The sequence below is a fragment of the Brassica oleracea genome, chromosome C4 (assembly GCF_000695525.1).
Source record: "Brassica oleracea var. oleracea cultivar TO1000 chromosome C4, BOL, whole genome shotgun sequence".
NCBI classification, from domain to species: Eukaryota; Viridiplantae; Streptophyta; class Magnoliopsida; order Brassicales; family Brassicaceae; genus Brassica; species Brassica oleracea.
The window spans coordinates 44,240,678-44,256,483 of NC_027751.1; the positions used below are offsets into that span (position 1 = coordinate 44,240,678).

At 36.1% G+C, this 15,806-nt stretch overlaps 3 protein-coding genes across 4 annotated transcripts; 1 reads left to right on the top strand and 2 right to left on the bottom strand.

Moving 5' to 3' along the window:
* Nucleotides 1–2,746: 2,746 nt before the first annotated feature.
* Nucleotides 2,747–4,426, bottom strand: LOC106337178. Of its 2 annotated transcripts, XM_013776237.1 has the most exons (3): nt 3,736–4,426; nt 3,038–3,396; nt 2,790–2,971 (listed from the first exon to the last, which is right to left on the bottom strand). In XM_013776237.1, coding segments are annotated over exons 1-3 (975 nt in total). In that variant the 5' UTR covers nt 4,351–4,426; the 3' UTR covers nt 2,790–2,970. The 2 variants fall into 2 exon arrangements, with proteins under 2 accessions (XP_013631690.1, XP_013631691.1); XM_013776236.1 differs by having other exon boundaries at nt 2,747–3,396.
* Nucleotides 4,427–7,616: 3,190 nt separating this feature from the next.
* Nucleotides 7,617–9,377, top strand: LOC106342473 (alpha-L-fucosidase 1). Its single transcript, XM_013781418.1, has 2 exons — nt 7,617–8,224; nt 8,332–9,377. Exons 1-2 carry the CDS (start codon nt 7,701–7,703, stop codon nt 9,281–9,283), a joined length of 1,476 nt encoding a protein of 491 aa, XP_013636872.1. The 5' UTR covers nt 7,617–7,700; the 3' UTR covers nt 9,284–9,377.
* Nucleotides 9,378–12,199: 2,822 nt separating this feature from the next.
* On the bottom strand, nt 12,200–14,381 carry LOC106342474 (probable glucuronoxylan glucuronosyltransferase IRX7). Its single transcript, XM_013781419.1, has 4 exons — nt 13,867–14,381; nt 13,408–13,775; nt 12,940–13,190; nt 12,200–12,731 (listed from the first exon to the last, which is right to left on the bottom strand). The coding sequence occupies exons 1-4, from the start codon at nt 14,135–14,137 to the stop codon at nt 12,266–12,268; spliced, it is 1,356 nt and encodes a 451-aa protein (XP_013636873.1). The 5' UTR covers nt 14,138–14,381; the 3' UTR covers nt 12,200–12,265.
* Between the last annotated feature and the right edge of the window lie 1,425 nt (nt 14,382–15,806).

Here is a 15,806-nt window from a genome sequence, read left to right on the forward strand (position 1 = left end):
AGACAATGGGTTAAGATCTGAAAAACCATCGCCAGCGATCAAGTTCTGTGTCATCCCTGGTCATGCCAAGACTACAGATTTCGAGTGCCAGATAGGTTATGTATTAAATTAATTCCTAGTTGTTACATGACATCTTACACAATATATATTCATTAGCACCTAATTGAATATTTAGTTGCTTCTTTGATGTTTTGTTAAATGTTAAATTTTGTTTGTGGACTGATAAATGGTATACGACAGGGTAAACTATTAGGTAGTGATCACCAAAAATATTATACGTTATAACTTTCCTTAGAAGCAGATAATCGACTTAGTTGCATTTTGAGGTTACATATAATGTTAAATGTTTACTTCTTGTGTTAACTGGTAAATGTTATTGTAGAGGTTACATATAATGGTATTGCATTACTTATCGTCTTGCTGTCTTTTCTAACACACTCTCAACTCCTTAATTTGTAGGTGACCGTCAGTGCTTAAGGGGTTAATTGATTTCATTGGTAAATCAAACCATAGCGAAGGGAGTGCGGACCAGACGGTTGATGGCGACAGACGGACTGATGAACCACCTTCGGCAGACATAAGGGATTGTTCCTCCAACAACACTTATGCCGAAGATGCTGACGGCCACATTAACGAAGTGTTGCGTGACCTTAACGAAGTGCTGCGTGACTTTGTTCATGTCATCACTCTCTAAAATAACAAATTAAATTAAATTGTCACCACATAATATAGTTTTTAACATCCACATACATAAGTAGCTGATATTACTAAACGTAACAACTAAGTCATGTCTTACAGCTTGACTTCTTTTTTCTATTTTTATAAAGATGCGATGAGATGCTTCTACGAGATATATACATAGGTTATGATCTAGCTGATATTACTAATATATCAACTAAGTGATGTCTAACAGTATAAATGTATGTACTAGCTGATATTACTAAACATAGCAACTAAGTGATTTCTTACCAAGTATCACACAATCCTCAGCCTCACCAAGTTTTGGCCCCATGTCAGCCTTACCCAAGTACCCAAGCCTGAATCCACATAACCAGAACCCATCTGCAAATTCAAGAACTGACTTCCACCAGTTACTGAATCTGTGACTTTTTTTTCCCTTTGTTAGTTGACTCCAAACGCCCTCCAGCAATTCCATCAGTAGCAGCTAAACAGACAGGTAACCGGTAAGCTGTTATTTATCGCCTACAACTTCAATTATCACAAGAACTTGTATTTATTTAAAAAACATCAAGCAGCATACTTAAGGCTAATGTGAGACTTTTTTGCCGTGGAGGTTCGCTGGCCACTTCCTCAAAGCCTGATTATCCATCTCTTGTTGGAGTGAAAACATCCATTTCATCAGATGAGTCCGTTTCAAATTGGATAAGAGGCTAGGTAATGTCACTTCTCATGAGACTGAGAGAGTTCCTACTGATTTCTTCCATTTGCTCACTTGCAGATTGTCATCAACACCTCCTCGGGCACTTGAAGACATCCTCTACCATGCAAATCTGAAAACAACATCTATAGTTAGTCGTTAACCTTGCATATTACCATAAAAACGGAAAGTTAAAGGCCAAACTTTACCTCTCTAAGGAATTGGTTTTGGAGGAATCACATCTAGTACGAAGCTCTTCTTTATCCAATAGACTGTCTTCTGCAGCGCCTCCTATCGTTATCCCTACTCCTCGGAACAACTCCCCCACCAACAGATTTGCAGCAATCTGCCACACACGCCTTGTACGATCGGCGCATCTATTTCAACATAAAGCAGGGGCAGTTTCGTCACTCTCTTATCAAAAAGATACTGCTTTTGTCCTCGTCCAAATTCATGGGTATTTGGCTGATTTGAACTTCTAGTGGGTATATTAGACTTTTTGTCCCTAATTTAAATCTATTATAAGAGTTTGTTTATATGTAAACTTACAAAATAATAAAAAAAATGAAAACGAGATATATGTATGTAGACCGAAGTGATAGGACATATAATAACAATATGATTCAAATTTTAATCTCCTAACATTCACAACTAAAAATTAAAAAATATATATTTTATTTTGATAAAAAGTTAATATATAGTAAATAAAAATATATAATTTGAATCTCCTAAAATGGCGGCCACTACATAATCTTAATTTTATTGAAGGCTTGAAACTTACGTGCCATGATCTACAAACTTGAATGCATATAAATATATACGCTTAGAGAAGTAGTCATTTAATTTGCTACTATTGCATCTTTTAACTTTTATTTTTTTTGGTATAAATGTTAATATCTTATACCAATTTTGCTTTTTGACAGAAAATTGCATCTTTTATTTGTCCGACTAGTAAATATTATAATGCGTAGCTGATAAAATATCTTGTAAGATCATGTTAGCTTGTAACCAATAATCATTGCAACGTAAAATCCTTATCTGTCCAGAATTACACAAATATTAATAATCAAAGCATTAGGGAAATAAGGGTTCCGATTAGTAAAATAATAAATAATATCATCTTCTAATTATACTTTGCCAATATGAAGTCGTAAAATACTCTGGTCGGTAGTTTCAAAAAAAAAAAAAAAAACTCTGGTCGGCTTTTTTTTTTAAAGTACTCTGGTCGGATAAAACCATACTAAAAAACCTGCAATCCACACTCTCTATATAAGATCATATAGACCATTTTGTAAACTCGAGAACCTATAACTAAAACATTCCAACAACATTTACAACCATTGAAAATCACCGTCAAGATCGTCGTAGACCCAATCATCGAGACAATTTTTAATTGTGTTTGAAACATATATCGGCCCTCAAGTCTTGTGCCATTTATGGCTCAAAAAGGCTACATCAGTGTACATCAACAATAACATATCTTTACTAGTTAGAACTGGTATCACAAAAAATGAGTAAATATTACAAGGAGAAACAAATATGACTGACCACAATTAGCAACTTTCTTTCTCAGCAAATACCAATGGCCTCATTTTCTTATGTTCCTCAACTCGCATGGCAACAACTTATTAGCCCTTCTCGCAAAGTTCCAATGTCAATTACTCCTTAGTGCAATGCGCATCTGTGCCATGCTCGACGCACTTGCTATACCCAACGCTTTTCAGGAAATCCCGTATCTCTTTGGAGCTACTATTGCTCGCCTTGAGCAATCTTTCATCTTCCTCGTAGATTAGATAAGGAGCTTCCGCCGGTTTCCTCGAGAGCAGCTTCTTTGCACCGTTTAAAACATGCTTCTCCCAGCCTTGAACATCGATCTTGATTAAAAGGATCGGTTGAGAAGGCGGGATGAGTTCATCAAGAGGTATGGATTTCACTTGGACCGCTATTTCTTTGTTGGACTTGAATGCAAGTCTTGCTCCCACCTCCGAAACCGCGCTGTTGTCAAGCCTTCCAACCAACTATATCAACAACACAGAATAAACCAATTATATGGTTACATTGGCAATTTGATAACTAGTTAGCACTCAGTTTCACCTCTTATGCATAATAAGAGCCGTCTCCAACCCATAACACTATTTTAGTGTCAAAATGATTTCAAAATTAAAAATAAATTCATCTCTCACCCAATTCTAAAACACTATTTTAAACCTCTCCTATCCAACACTAAAACATCTACTATTTTAGTACGACACTATAATTCCAGACCAAATTTGACAAAACTAATATAAATCTAATAAACAGAAACAATAATGCTATTTTCTCAGTAAACTAATCTGAGACAGTAGAAATGTGATTACCTTATGGAAGGTAATATCCCCATTTCTATCAGAAGCAGCAGCTTCAAACACAGTGACCAAAGAGGCAACTCTATTGAACCAAATCCCATCACAGATCCTCTGCAAATTCTCGAAAACAGGCTCAAAGGCAAGCACTTTAAACCCCATGGCCGCGGCAGCGAAGCTAGCCATACCGACATTAGCTCCCACATCGACAACGAACCCATCTCTTTTGCCATCAGCACTCATCCTCTCCAGAACCTCCTGAATCGTAGCGGAGATGTCCGGTTTCCGAAAGGGCTTCCCCTTGAGCAGCCTCACGATGTTCTTGTGCGGCTTCTCCGGGAGGTTACCGAGATCGGCGAGGGAGTAGAGGAAAGGGTATTTGAGATTCTCGACGACGTTGGCGATCACGGGTTTGGATTGGGGGCATTTGAAGCAGTCGAAGGGTGGGATTGGGAACTTGGTGGAGATGGTCGGATTTGGATTGGTGTTTTGGAGATATGAGGAGGAGGAGGAGGAGGAGAAGAAGAAGAGTGAGGAGAGGAAGATGATGGAGAGAACAAGAAGAGTGATTATTAAGGTCTTTGGAGCTAATAGCTTCTGATTCTTGTCTCTTTTCCAGGCGTTTGCCATTGATTTGTTTTTTCCGACAAGAACGAAGTTTTGATCTGTGTTTGTAATGGGAAGCTAAATGCTCTACTGTGAGTGATTTCAGATCTGACAGACAATAATAACTAACGAGAGATCTGATCAGTCTATGAGTGGAAGTGGGCCTTGTTTTCATTCTTATTGGGCTTAGTCGTTATAGTGCTAAGGCCTTGTGTTTATAGGTATTGTGCTCCTCTTTTAAAATATGTTAATTTTTAAAACTAACTTAATTTGAAATACTTGGTATTGAATTCAAGAATTTGAAAGAATTCACATGTAATAACTTTTGCAGTATTTTAAATGATTTTATGAGATTTTAATGCAATTGTCTAATTCTTATGTTTACTTTTTGCCATAGAATTTAAGTGAATGTAAATTAATTTGATGGAATTCAAATGGTAATACTAACGCTAAGAATGATAACGAAAAAAATACACAACCAGTAGTTAACTCTTAGATATTTTTTTACCAAAATAAAACACTTGGGAAAATTTTACTTTTTGTAGATAGATTTTTTTTTTCTAAAAGAATCTTTTTGGGTGAACTAGCCATGGGCATTCGGGTTGAGTGAAACTGATGACATTTTATTTTATATCAAAGTGTTGAAACTTGTTTTTTCGGATATTCGAGTACCGTTCGTTCTCGGTTCGGTTCCGTTTCCGATTCGGTTATTCAGATATAGAAATATAGAAACCATTCAGGTATTTGAGGCGGTCCGGTTTTGGTTTCGAATAATTTGGTTTGGTTCTAGTTCAGTTTTTCGGTTCCGGTTTTGGAAGAGGAGAGACATGGAATTGGGCTGGTGTAGGTGATATGTCTTCTAAAGACGTAGTGGGTTACTTTGGGGTCAAGTTGGTTCTAAAAATAACAAATCCCTTCATAAAAGCAAGGAATTGATCCTTTGCATTTTACATTACATTTTCCATTAAATTCCTTTCAAATAATATTCCTATTAAACCTAGCAAATATTGAATAACACTAGAATTTAAATGAATTGGTAAAATACACAATTAAATAACACAAGAATTTAAAAGAATTGATAAAATACACAATTGAATAACACTAGAATTTAATGGAAACCATAATTCCTTCAGATTCTATCAAATTTCTAAATCCAATACCCCCACCTTAATTATGTTATATTTATAAACTTATTGAATATTAATTTATAAATTTCTTTTGATAAAAAAATATATACAATTTTTATTAATTAATGGAAATCAGCCAAGAGTAAAGATTATTAACAAGTGGAACTTTGTCTCTCTCAAAATATTATATATACAATTTTTTTATAGAATCAATAGAATCAGAGTGAAGAATATACAATAGAAATTTCTTTCTTAATAAATTGGTTTCTCTCAATTTTTGTGTTTCTATATATTATAAAATACAAAAAAAATTAATGGTTTATTAAGCAAATGTAGAGTGACTAATATACAATAGAATCATACCTAGGTATTGTTCGAATTCAGATCGGTTAGTTCAGATTTTCGGATACTATAGTCTAGGGGTTTTTTACTGGCTTGGGTAATTGTCATATTTAAGTCGGATTCAGATTGGTATGCTTTAGGTTGAGTTACATTCGAAAAAGAACTTGTAACTAACTTTTAAAAACCAAGAACTCATACAAAAAATCAAGAAAAATCATAAACTTGCAAATCCGAAAAAGTTTAAGACTTCTGATTCAAAAACTTTACTTGATTATCCATATCGGAAAAGTTTGTAGAGAAAATCGTAGAAAAAGTTGTAGTAAGGTGATTAAGGAAAACGAGGAAGAATTGGATGAGAAAAATGAGGCGTAAAAGAGGAAGAAAAGCAACAAATTTTCTTCAAAACGAGACGCGATAGACAAATCTTCGAACAAAGATCTTTTACCACAAATAATCGCATACATGTTATCTATCAGTAAAGCTAAAAACTTTGCATTGCTTCTAACATTGCGAATATCAGGATTGGATTCGGCTCCAAAACTGCTCCAAGTCTTGTTATCAGTCTTTGAATCATGGGGAATTGGTTAGACTATATCAAATGTCTTTATTTTTAGTTATGTTTCTAAAACAAAAAAAATTGTTGTATGAAATTTTTTTCCTTTTAATTCTTCTCTCATTTAATTTTTATAACTACACTAGATAGGCCTGAGACTTTTATCCGAGATCCGGATTCGATCCGAGATTTGATCCGGATCCGATCCGAAAATCCGGATATCCGGAGGGGCCGAATCCGGATCCGGATAATAAAATGTTGGATCCGTCAAAACCGGATCCGGATCCGGATATCTTGATTTTTTAGTCCGGATATCCGGATCCGTAAGTTTTATTAATAACTATTTCAAAAATAGTAATATATATATAAAAACTAACTTTATTTAGTATATTTTCATTTTTATAATAGTATATGTAAATTTTATGTAAATTTTATAATATTATACATAGAAATAATTAAAAACATTTTTATAACATTTTTATTTTTAAATTATTTTTAATATTTTATATATATTATTATTATTATTTTAAGGATCCAAATCTGGATCCGGATATCCGCCGGATATTACAATTTTTAGAAGGATATCCGACACCCGGATTTCCGAGAACCCCGGATCCAGATAAAGATAATAAAATTATGGATCCGCCGGATAAGGATCCGGATCCGGATACCTTAAAATTGCCCGGATATCCGATCTGTCCCAGGCCTAGCACTAGATACAACTACATCAATAAATTCTATCTACTAAAATTTACATTAAATTTTTAGAGCTACAGTGTAACCATTCATCCAATTTGTTTACTTTTCTTGGCTTTGGAGATAGATTTTCTTCATACAGTTTCTCTGCAGCCTTCACTGGGTCCATAAATCCAATTAAAGTCAGCTTGGTCGAAACAAGATCTGCTCTCTCACTGTTTCAACTTATGCACGGTAAGTCAAACATAGGAGAAGTACACTACAGATGTTGGATTTCAACTTTTTGCCAAAATCCAGAGTAACAACATTTCATGAAATCAAACGATTAAACAAAGATTCCACAAACCATTTAATTATTATTAGACAAAAAAAAATATTTCTTATAAATAGCGTTATGGGTTTAATGACAGTTAAATTGTAAACATTATAAATTTTAACAAAAAAGGGTCATCATTCATTTAAAATGTAAATAGTAAGTCTCATAGTAATAACAAAACAAAGTAATAATTATTGCTTTTGCATTAAGTTGTCATCTTTCTAAAATCAATTAATCAAAACTCAATATAACAAAGTTAAACTAATCACAGCCAAGTATAAAAGTAAAGAGACAACAAGTCTCCTCTCCATTGACAATTGAAGAAGACGAAGAAGATCAAATGTCTCTACTCACTCTCCTCTTCTTCTCCTCACTCCTCTCTCTATCCAAATCTACCCCACTGAAACCACACCCTCTTCCGATCACACCCCTCCCTTCATCCCAACAGCTCCAATGGCAGCTCGGATCCATGTCCATGTTCCTCCACTTCGGACCCAACACCTTCACCGACTCCGAATGGGGCACCGGAAAAGCCGACCCGTCCGTCTTCAACCCGGCCCACCTCAACGCCACCCAGTGGGTCCAAATCGCCAAAGACTCCGGCTTCTCCCGCGTCATCCTCACGGCGAAGCACCACGACGGGTTCTGCCTCTGGCCCAGCGACTACACCGACTACTCCGTCAAATCCTCCCCCTGGAGAAACGGAACCGGCGACGTCGTGGCGGAGCTAGCTTCGGCGGCGGCGGAGGCGGGTATCGGACTCGGCCTTTACCTCTCTCCGTGGGACCGCCACGACGGAGCTTACGGGAAGACGGTGGAGTACAACGAGTTTTACCTGAGTCAGATGACCGAGTTGCTGACAAAGTAAGGTCCTTTCTCTCTTATACCCACGTTTTGATTCCGTTTCTAGTTTCGAAAGATTGATTCTTTTTACCAAAAAATAAAAAAGATTGAATCTTTTTGGTTTTTAGGTATGGAGAGATTAAGGAAGTGTGGTTAGATGGAGCCAAAGGGGAAGGAGAGAAAGACATGGAGTACTACTTCACCACTTGGTTTAGTTTGATCCACCAGCTTCAGCCCGGCGCCGTTATATTTTCGGACGCCGGGCCTGATGTCCGGTGGATCGGCGACGAAGCTGGAGTCGCTGGGTCCACTTGCTGGTCGCTCTTTAACCGAACCAATGCGAAAATAGGGGACACTGATCCTCTGTACTCTCAGCAAGGTGATGGGTTTGGACAAGATTGGGTACCGGCTGAGTGCGATGTATCGATCAGACCGGGTTGGTTTTGGCACGCGTTGGAGTCTCCTAAACCGGTGGCTAAGCTTCTGGATATATACTTTAACTCGGTGGGGAGAAACTGTCTTTTCTTGCTCAACGTCCCTCCTAATTCGTCAGGGTTGATATCCGAGGAAGACATTAAGGTTCTTAAGGAGTTTCGTGAGTTGAAACAATCGATTTTCGCCAATAACCTCGCCCGCAAAGCTTTTATTAACTCTAGCAGCGTCCGTGGCGGCCAGTTTGGTGCTGAGAATGTTTTGGAGGAAGGGTTGGATAAGTACTGGGCGCCGGAGGAGAAGCAGAAGGAATGGGAGCTGTACTTGGAGTTTCGAGATCCGGTTAGTTTCAACGTGTTGGAAGTACGTGAACCGATCCAGATGGGTCAGAGGGTAGCGTCATTTCATCTGGAGATGCGGAACGTTAAGAGCGGTAAGTGGGAGAGAGTTGTGAGGGGCACGACGGTTGGTTTCAAAAGGCTTTTGAGGTTTCCGAGATGTGAGTCGCGGTCTCTGAAGCTTGTGGTGGAGAAAGTGAGGGCCGACCCGCTTATATCGTACATTGGAATCTACATGGATAAGTTTTCGGATTCGGGGAGGAACTCGTCAAAGATAACAATCACAAGGACACTTCTGAATGATTCCTAGAAATAACTTTTCTGAGGAAGTGTTATGTGATCATGTCATGTATACTATCATTGTGGCGTCTATCTAAAGCAAATAAAATGATCAATGTTTCTCTTTTGAAAGTCATAGTTTCACCTTTGAGAGTATTTATTTGGGCCAATGTACTGTCATGAAACTGAAACTTCAGTTTTGTGTTTCTGAATTTGTGTTGTTTAGTAATCTAGCAGATTAATGTGTTGACAACAGATACATCAGTTTAAACTGCGATTTGCTTTAATAGAGCTGCCACGGTTTTATCTTTGGTTGTTCAGCCGATGAGTTCATCCACTTCACTAAGCTAAGCTCAATCCTAAAGCCGGTAAAAAAATCATACTCACTTTGCTACTTTTTGTCTACACAGAAGTTGTTTAAAGCACTTATTTAAATTCTCCAGATGGTTCTTTAAATGTGTTGTTTCCATCGGCAGCACTATGGTTAATAAAGTCTTTGATGGAGATCTTCAAATGACGTTGACTCGGCCTCAGAAACCTTAACGCGCAACCCATGAGAGTGACTTCAGTTGTTCCACTAAGACAGCCAGCTACAGTAACACTGAGGCAGGTCTGCTACACAAAGAGTGCTTTGGGGGTTGTTTCACAACAAATTACAGTTTCTAATGTTTATACTTGATTTGTGTCGGGTCAAATAGTCTGACTTAATTTCTCCTCTTCCGTTAATCAAATGTGATAGGACTAAGTTCCAATTGCGTGTTGTCAAGAAAATGACTTAATTCAAACTGCATTGAAGCCTCTGTGCCAGAAGGAGTGTCTCAGAGGGAGAGCTCTCTTATTGGAGCACTAGTACTGTTATCGCGTTTGTTGCATCTTCTTGAAGCTTTGGTTTGTGTGAGAAGCTCAAGAGTCTATAATAACTTAATTTAGGGCTGGGATTTTGACCATAACTTAGCCAAAATAATTGGATTTCAGTTCAAGTTTGATTACAATTTTGGTTAGATTCAACATATACTATAAACTCAATTATCAATTTTGGTTTGGCAATTGGTTAGTTTTGTTTTATTTTAATAAATAATAACCAAACCTTTTTCTATCTCAAACAAAATTTCTAATTGAAATAACGAATTAAGTGAAATTTTAACCAAAATTAAACTATTACAGAAAACTTCGGTTAAATTGGGTAGAATTATTGATCCAAAAAAAATTGGGCAGAATTTTCATAAACTGACCTTACCGAATACCAAACCGTGTCAAATTCTTAACAAGTTTATGTGTAAACTGACCTAACCGGAAACTACATTATTCGAACCAACTGTTAGCACCGAACACGCAAGACTAAGACCATCTCCATCGGGCACTTCTTAAGAAGGGTTCTAAAGAAAAGTGGAACAAAAATAAATGAAAAAGGCTTTAAAATAAAAGAACCGATGCTTAACTTGGGCCTTTAAGAATTGGTAAGGACCCTTGCGTCTCACTTTTTTAGTGGACCTCCTCTTTATGTCTCTCTCTCCTTCTCGTTAGGGTCTTGATCTGAAATCACATATTTTCTCTAACTCCACTGAAATCGATCACTTCATCTTCTCTCTCGATCGAGTCTGATCTGGATAGATTGTTTTGATAAGATTGAAGATTGAATTGAAAGTTTTGAAATCGATCAACTCTGTTTCTGAGTCTTCTGTGGTATCGCAGCTACTGTTTTCTCCATCATCATGTACGCTTCTCCACTCTCAATCATGGTAAGAAATCACTCAAGACGTGTTTCTTCAACTTTGGCTCTGTTTTTTTTAAATGTTTGATTTTTGATGAACAGAGATTGGTGACGAAGACAAAGAGTGTAGAGTATATGTCATTCTTTTTATCACTCTTTGTGTTTCTCTGTGGAACTTCTTGGTTCATCTATGGTCTTATCGGTCGTGACCCTTTTGTTGCAGTAAGTTTAACTTTACTTCTCCCTTCCTTAACTGAAACTTGATTACTAAACATTGACGTTTTGTTCTGTCTTGTGTGAAGATACCAAATGGGTTTGGATGTGCGTTAGGAGAAGAAATCAACAGATGCTGAAAAGGATGAGAAGAAGACGGTGGAGATGAAAGATGAGGAGAAGAAACAAAATGTGGTTTATGGAAAGCAACAAGAGCAGCAAGTTTAGATCCTTTTGAATGATTTGTTCTGTGGTTGTTCTAACGTGGTAGGACAAAACATTATTAAGATTCTATTCGTTCTGTTTCCATCTCTAACAAAGCGTTATGTTAGTATATAAATTAAGAAGCATGTCGTCTGTGGTATTGCTTCTCTCGGTTATGATCATATAGAGATTCTTGGTTAGTCTCTTTTGTCAGGAAAAAAAAAATGAATCCAAATGTTTTTTTTTCTAATCAGTTGGTTTTATTTAGGACACACGCTTGCTGAAATTTTTGTAGAGAAAGCTGGTATCTTCAAGGTAACAACAAGAAGCTTCTGCGTTGCTTCGGTTTGAATTTCATTCTTATTGATTTGTCTGTGTTGCAGAGTGGAGTTCATGCTTTTACAGTGCGATGAAGCAATGAGTGTACTTGATGAGAAAGCTTTCAGAATTGGAGGTAAATGACTATATACAAAACAACCTAATCACGAGACAGATGTTGAGTTGAATATCTTTATGATTTGTAGTTGTATCTTCTGATTTGTAGTTGTATCTTCTGATTTGTAGTTTTATGTCATTTTTATTTAAATTTTTATGTTATCAAATCTATATCATTCAACTTTGAAAAAAATATATTTAAAAACTCCTATGGAATTTTTTCATTGGAAGAAGAAAAAATTATTTTCACTAAGTAAAGTTTTTAACTTCTTATATCACCTTTAAACCTACTAATTTAATTATTAGAACCTAGAGGTTCTAACGGATGGAGTTGCTCTAAGTGAATAGATGGGCACAAGCTCCTTGCTGACAGGTTCGATACGGTAGGTCACATTATGTTTCCTTTTAACGCTCAAAGCAGTAATATACACGTGGCAAAATGTTATTGGTTTACAGAACATTATTTGACCTTCTTCTAACAGACCTATTCAATTTCTTCGACAAAGCTTCCAGAACTTGCCACGTGGCATCTCCCTCTCGCGGAGGAACATTAAACAGAAGGGCCCGCCTGACAGACGGATCCTCAAGGTTCTTCTGTATGTCGGACAAATTAGTAGCCGCCACATGTTCTAAGATATCTCCGAGTCTCCCGACGTCTCTCTCGGCCACCGTGAGCGAGATATCTGGCCAGCGCACAGCGGATGGGAACGGCAGACGAATCCCGTCGGCAATAATAACTGGCACGCACCCAAGTGCAACCGACTCAACAAGTCTCGGGCTCCATGGGGCCCAACCAAGAGGACACAGACAGAAAACGGAACGAGCTATTTCTGACTGGTAACCGGCAAATCTTTGTCGTTGGAGATAAAACCGCCGGTCACCCCCGTAACTCCTCCAAATCTCCGTCCTTATTCGCCTAATAGAGAAAAAAGAAAGTTAACTCAACAGAACAAATATAATTAACTTCTTTTTTTGTTGACCAAAAAAATTAACTTTATTTTAGCACAAAAAATATAATTAACTATAGTTGAGTATTTAATGGTTGTTGTGTAATTCGACAAGAAATTTTTTTAAAAAAATTAACAAAAAAAAAAACAGGTTTGTATCAGGATTTTGTTTGTTACTTGCTGTAGAAGCGTCCACTGATGTTTTTGGGATGAATCTCCATCTTGCCGCGGAAGAAAACTCTAATGTCTCGTTCTATAGCTGCCGGAATATTCTTTTGATTCTTGCGCAAACTTTCCGGCGAGATGTACGGTGGTATCACAACGTTCTCTACCTCTTGGCATGGATGCTTATACGTTACACCAAAAGTTTGCAAAACTATAGAGTTTCTCAACATCCTTGGTACCCCATCAGCGATTGCTCTATCCTCCTTCAAATAAAAAAAAAAAACAATAATGAATTTGAATGAAGCTAGTTAGAAAACTTTAAATTTCGTAATTTTATTCGAGTAGGCTCGTAATCTAAACTTTATTTCCGTTTTTCGGGTTGAATTTATAAAACATTTTTTTGTTTTAAAAAATCAATATAAATAAATATATTTAAATTGTCATACAAATTTTAAATAGGTTTCTTTTGAACTAACTAACCATGGTGTGGAAGCAAGAGCCAAAGTCGTGTGTAGCGGTGAAGACGTGGTCAGAGCCACTAGTACGATTCCAAAACGGGTAACGAGCAGAGACGAGGTCTATCGCTTCCTTGATGAGTGACCGGGCGTGACCAATCGCTGGAAAGCCGTTGACTGTGCTGAAATTGCAAGAAACATAGACAGGGACGAAGAAGAAGTCGGCTTCGTAGGGATCTTCTGTCCGCACGTCTCCGTCGAGACTGAGCAACGCTTTGTGAAGAGCCACCTCCGCAGCGAAGAGGTGGTTGCTGCATCTCTCGTTGGCTAACCAATCTTTGTTGAACTTGGAAGGCAAGTCATAGACGTAGATCTTCAAATTGTTGAATACATCTGAAGACGATTAAAACAATAACAACAAGAAGAAGATAGTGTTATAACATGAAACCAGAACATGAAGTAAAAATCATGTATGTATAATTACCAGTTCTGATGTTGGGACGTTGAAGGGGAAAGCCATGTCTTTGATCATGGATTTTTGATTCAAACATGGCACGAGAAGAGAGAAGCTTGGGTTTAGGGTTAGTGATGAGAGGGTTTGATGGCGACAAAGAAGAGGAAGGATGGTCTTCTTGGTCATGATCGACAAAGAAGGAAGCAACAAAATATAGAGTAAGTGAAAAACAGAGGATCCATTTGTAGTAGTGTTTGAAACAGAGACCTTTCTCTGTTCTTCTCTGTTTCTGTGTAATCATGGTTCTTGGTTTTTTGGATAGATTTTGAGGCCTCTGCTTGCTTGATAGAAATCATCTGATTGTTTGGAATTAGTTAATAGGGGTTTAAGTTGGTGAAGAGGTGTTTTCGGAATTGGGTTTGGGAGATAAAGTAGAGTTTAAGAATGGTGAAAGGTGGAGAAGTTTTATCAAGATAATCCAATTAATCTTTTAATGTCGTTGTTGACTCTTCAGAAATAAAAACATTCATATTTCCTATTGAGAATTCTTGATTTCTCTTTCTATATTTGTAGGCTATTAATGTTTTTAAGATATCTTTTGCAAAAAGGCTAATATTGTAAAAAGAGAATGGGCGAAAATTAACTGACAACAAAGTTTAAACGATTTCCCAAACTTTTGAATCTTATCAGCTTATACTAAAGCAGATTGATTTATGTACTACTGCAAATTTTGGTTAGTATTTTCGTAAACGGCAAGGAATAATGGACCCAATTCGAGTAGGGAACTAATGGGTACCCACCAAATTTTATTATTTTTCTTTTACTAAAAACGAATGTATCTTCTTAATAAATTTAGTGAGACCGCTTTTACATATTTTACATATAAGATGAACATATATCATATAGCACAACCATTTCAATTACGATCAGATTAGGAACGGAAATTAAACATATTGAGACATTGCACAAGCTACTTAGAACAACACACTTAGATTCCATGTGAATTATACGCTGGTATTTCGTAGATTCTCTTCTATAAATCAACTAATTTAGTTGCTAAAAAAAAATCAACTAATTTAATATTTTGATAATATTAATCATATCAACATATCACGGGCTGACTATTTATTTGCCAGGCGGTGAGGTTACGACGAGTCTGTCCAAATTGTGTAGAAATTCTAGTGGCAGAGTTCATATATAGAATGAGTTAAGATTTTCCGATAACTAAATATTAAGTTTTTTAACACAACAAAATATTACATAACTATACCAATATACAGGTGATGCTAGAGCGTTTATGTAAAGTTACTATACTTCACATGATCCTTCTAAAACTAGTGCGGCTATATTAACCTAAACAACTCTCATAAATTAACCATTCTGAATTAATCCGTTCAAAACTCGAAATGTTTGACAAAATAGTTTTTCAATAAAATAAAAAGTAATGATGCCGCTTTTTCTATGACATACAGATCGAGTTTAATGGAAACTAGATCCTGATAGCGCGGATATGAATTTTCAGTTTTTAATTATTTATTTTATTAAATGATGTATTTGTAAAATTCATTCATATTATATTCATTAAGTAAATATGTTTTTTTTGCATCTTAAACTATCTATTTTTTTTTATGAATGTTGGATATTGAGTATATAGAGTTAATTAGATAATTGTAAAAACAGAAATTTTTCTTTCGTGTGCGATATCATATAAATAATGATCCGTCTAGTTAACAAAAATCATGATTTTTTATGCGTAATTTTTTTTTATTTTGACCATTTCCTTAAAACTATATTAAATTTTACATATTTTAGTTAGAATATTTTTAATATCTTTACCTTTTTATTTGAAATGCAACTCAATATCTTTTAAAAAATTAAAATATTGATAAGTTTTGATGTAAACGAAAACTCAAATTATGTTAAAAATAATTATATTCGATGATAATAAAAATTTTAATTGATTATTTTTT

What these genes read in the sequence shown, in the direction of transcription:
- LOC106342473 (XM_013781418.1), top strand. Translation starts at nt 7,701, where the DNA reads ATGTCTCTACTCACTCTCCTCTTCTTCTCCTCACTCCTCTCTCTATCC. An exon ending in ATGACCGAGTTGCTGACAAA is followed by an intron (nt 8,225 to 8,331) that starts GTAAGGTCCTTT and finishes TTTGGTTTTTAG; the next exon opens with GTATGGAGAGATTAAGGAAG.
- LOC106342474 (XM_013781419.1), bottom strand. Translation starts at nt 14,137, where the DNA reads ATGATTACACAGAAACAGAGAAGAACAGAGAAAGGTCTCTGTTTCAAA. An exon ending in GCTCTTGCTTCCACACCATG is followed by an intron (nt 13,191 to 13,407) that starts GTTAGTTAGTTC and finishes TTTTATTTGAAG; the next exon opens with GAGGATAGAGCAATCGCTGA. An exon ending in AGTGGACGCTTCTACAGCAA is followed by an intron (nt 12,732 to 12,939) that starts GTAACAAACAAA and finishes TTTCTCTATTAG; the next exon opens with GCGAATAAGGACGGAGATTT.
- LOC106337178 (XM_013776236.1), bottom strand. Translation starts at nt 4,350, where the DNA reads ATGGCAAACGCCTGGAAAAGAGACAAGAATCAGAAGCTATTAGCTCCA. An exon ending in GGGATATTACCTTCCATAAG is followed by an intron (nt 3,397 to 3,735) that starts GTAATCACATTT and finishes TTGTTGATATAG; the next exon opens with TTGGTTGGAAGGCTTGACAA.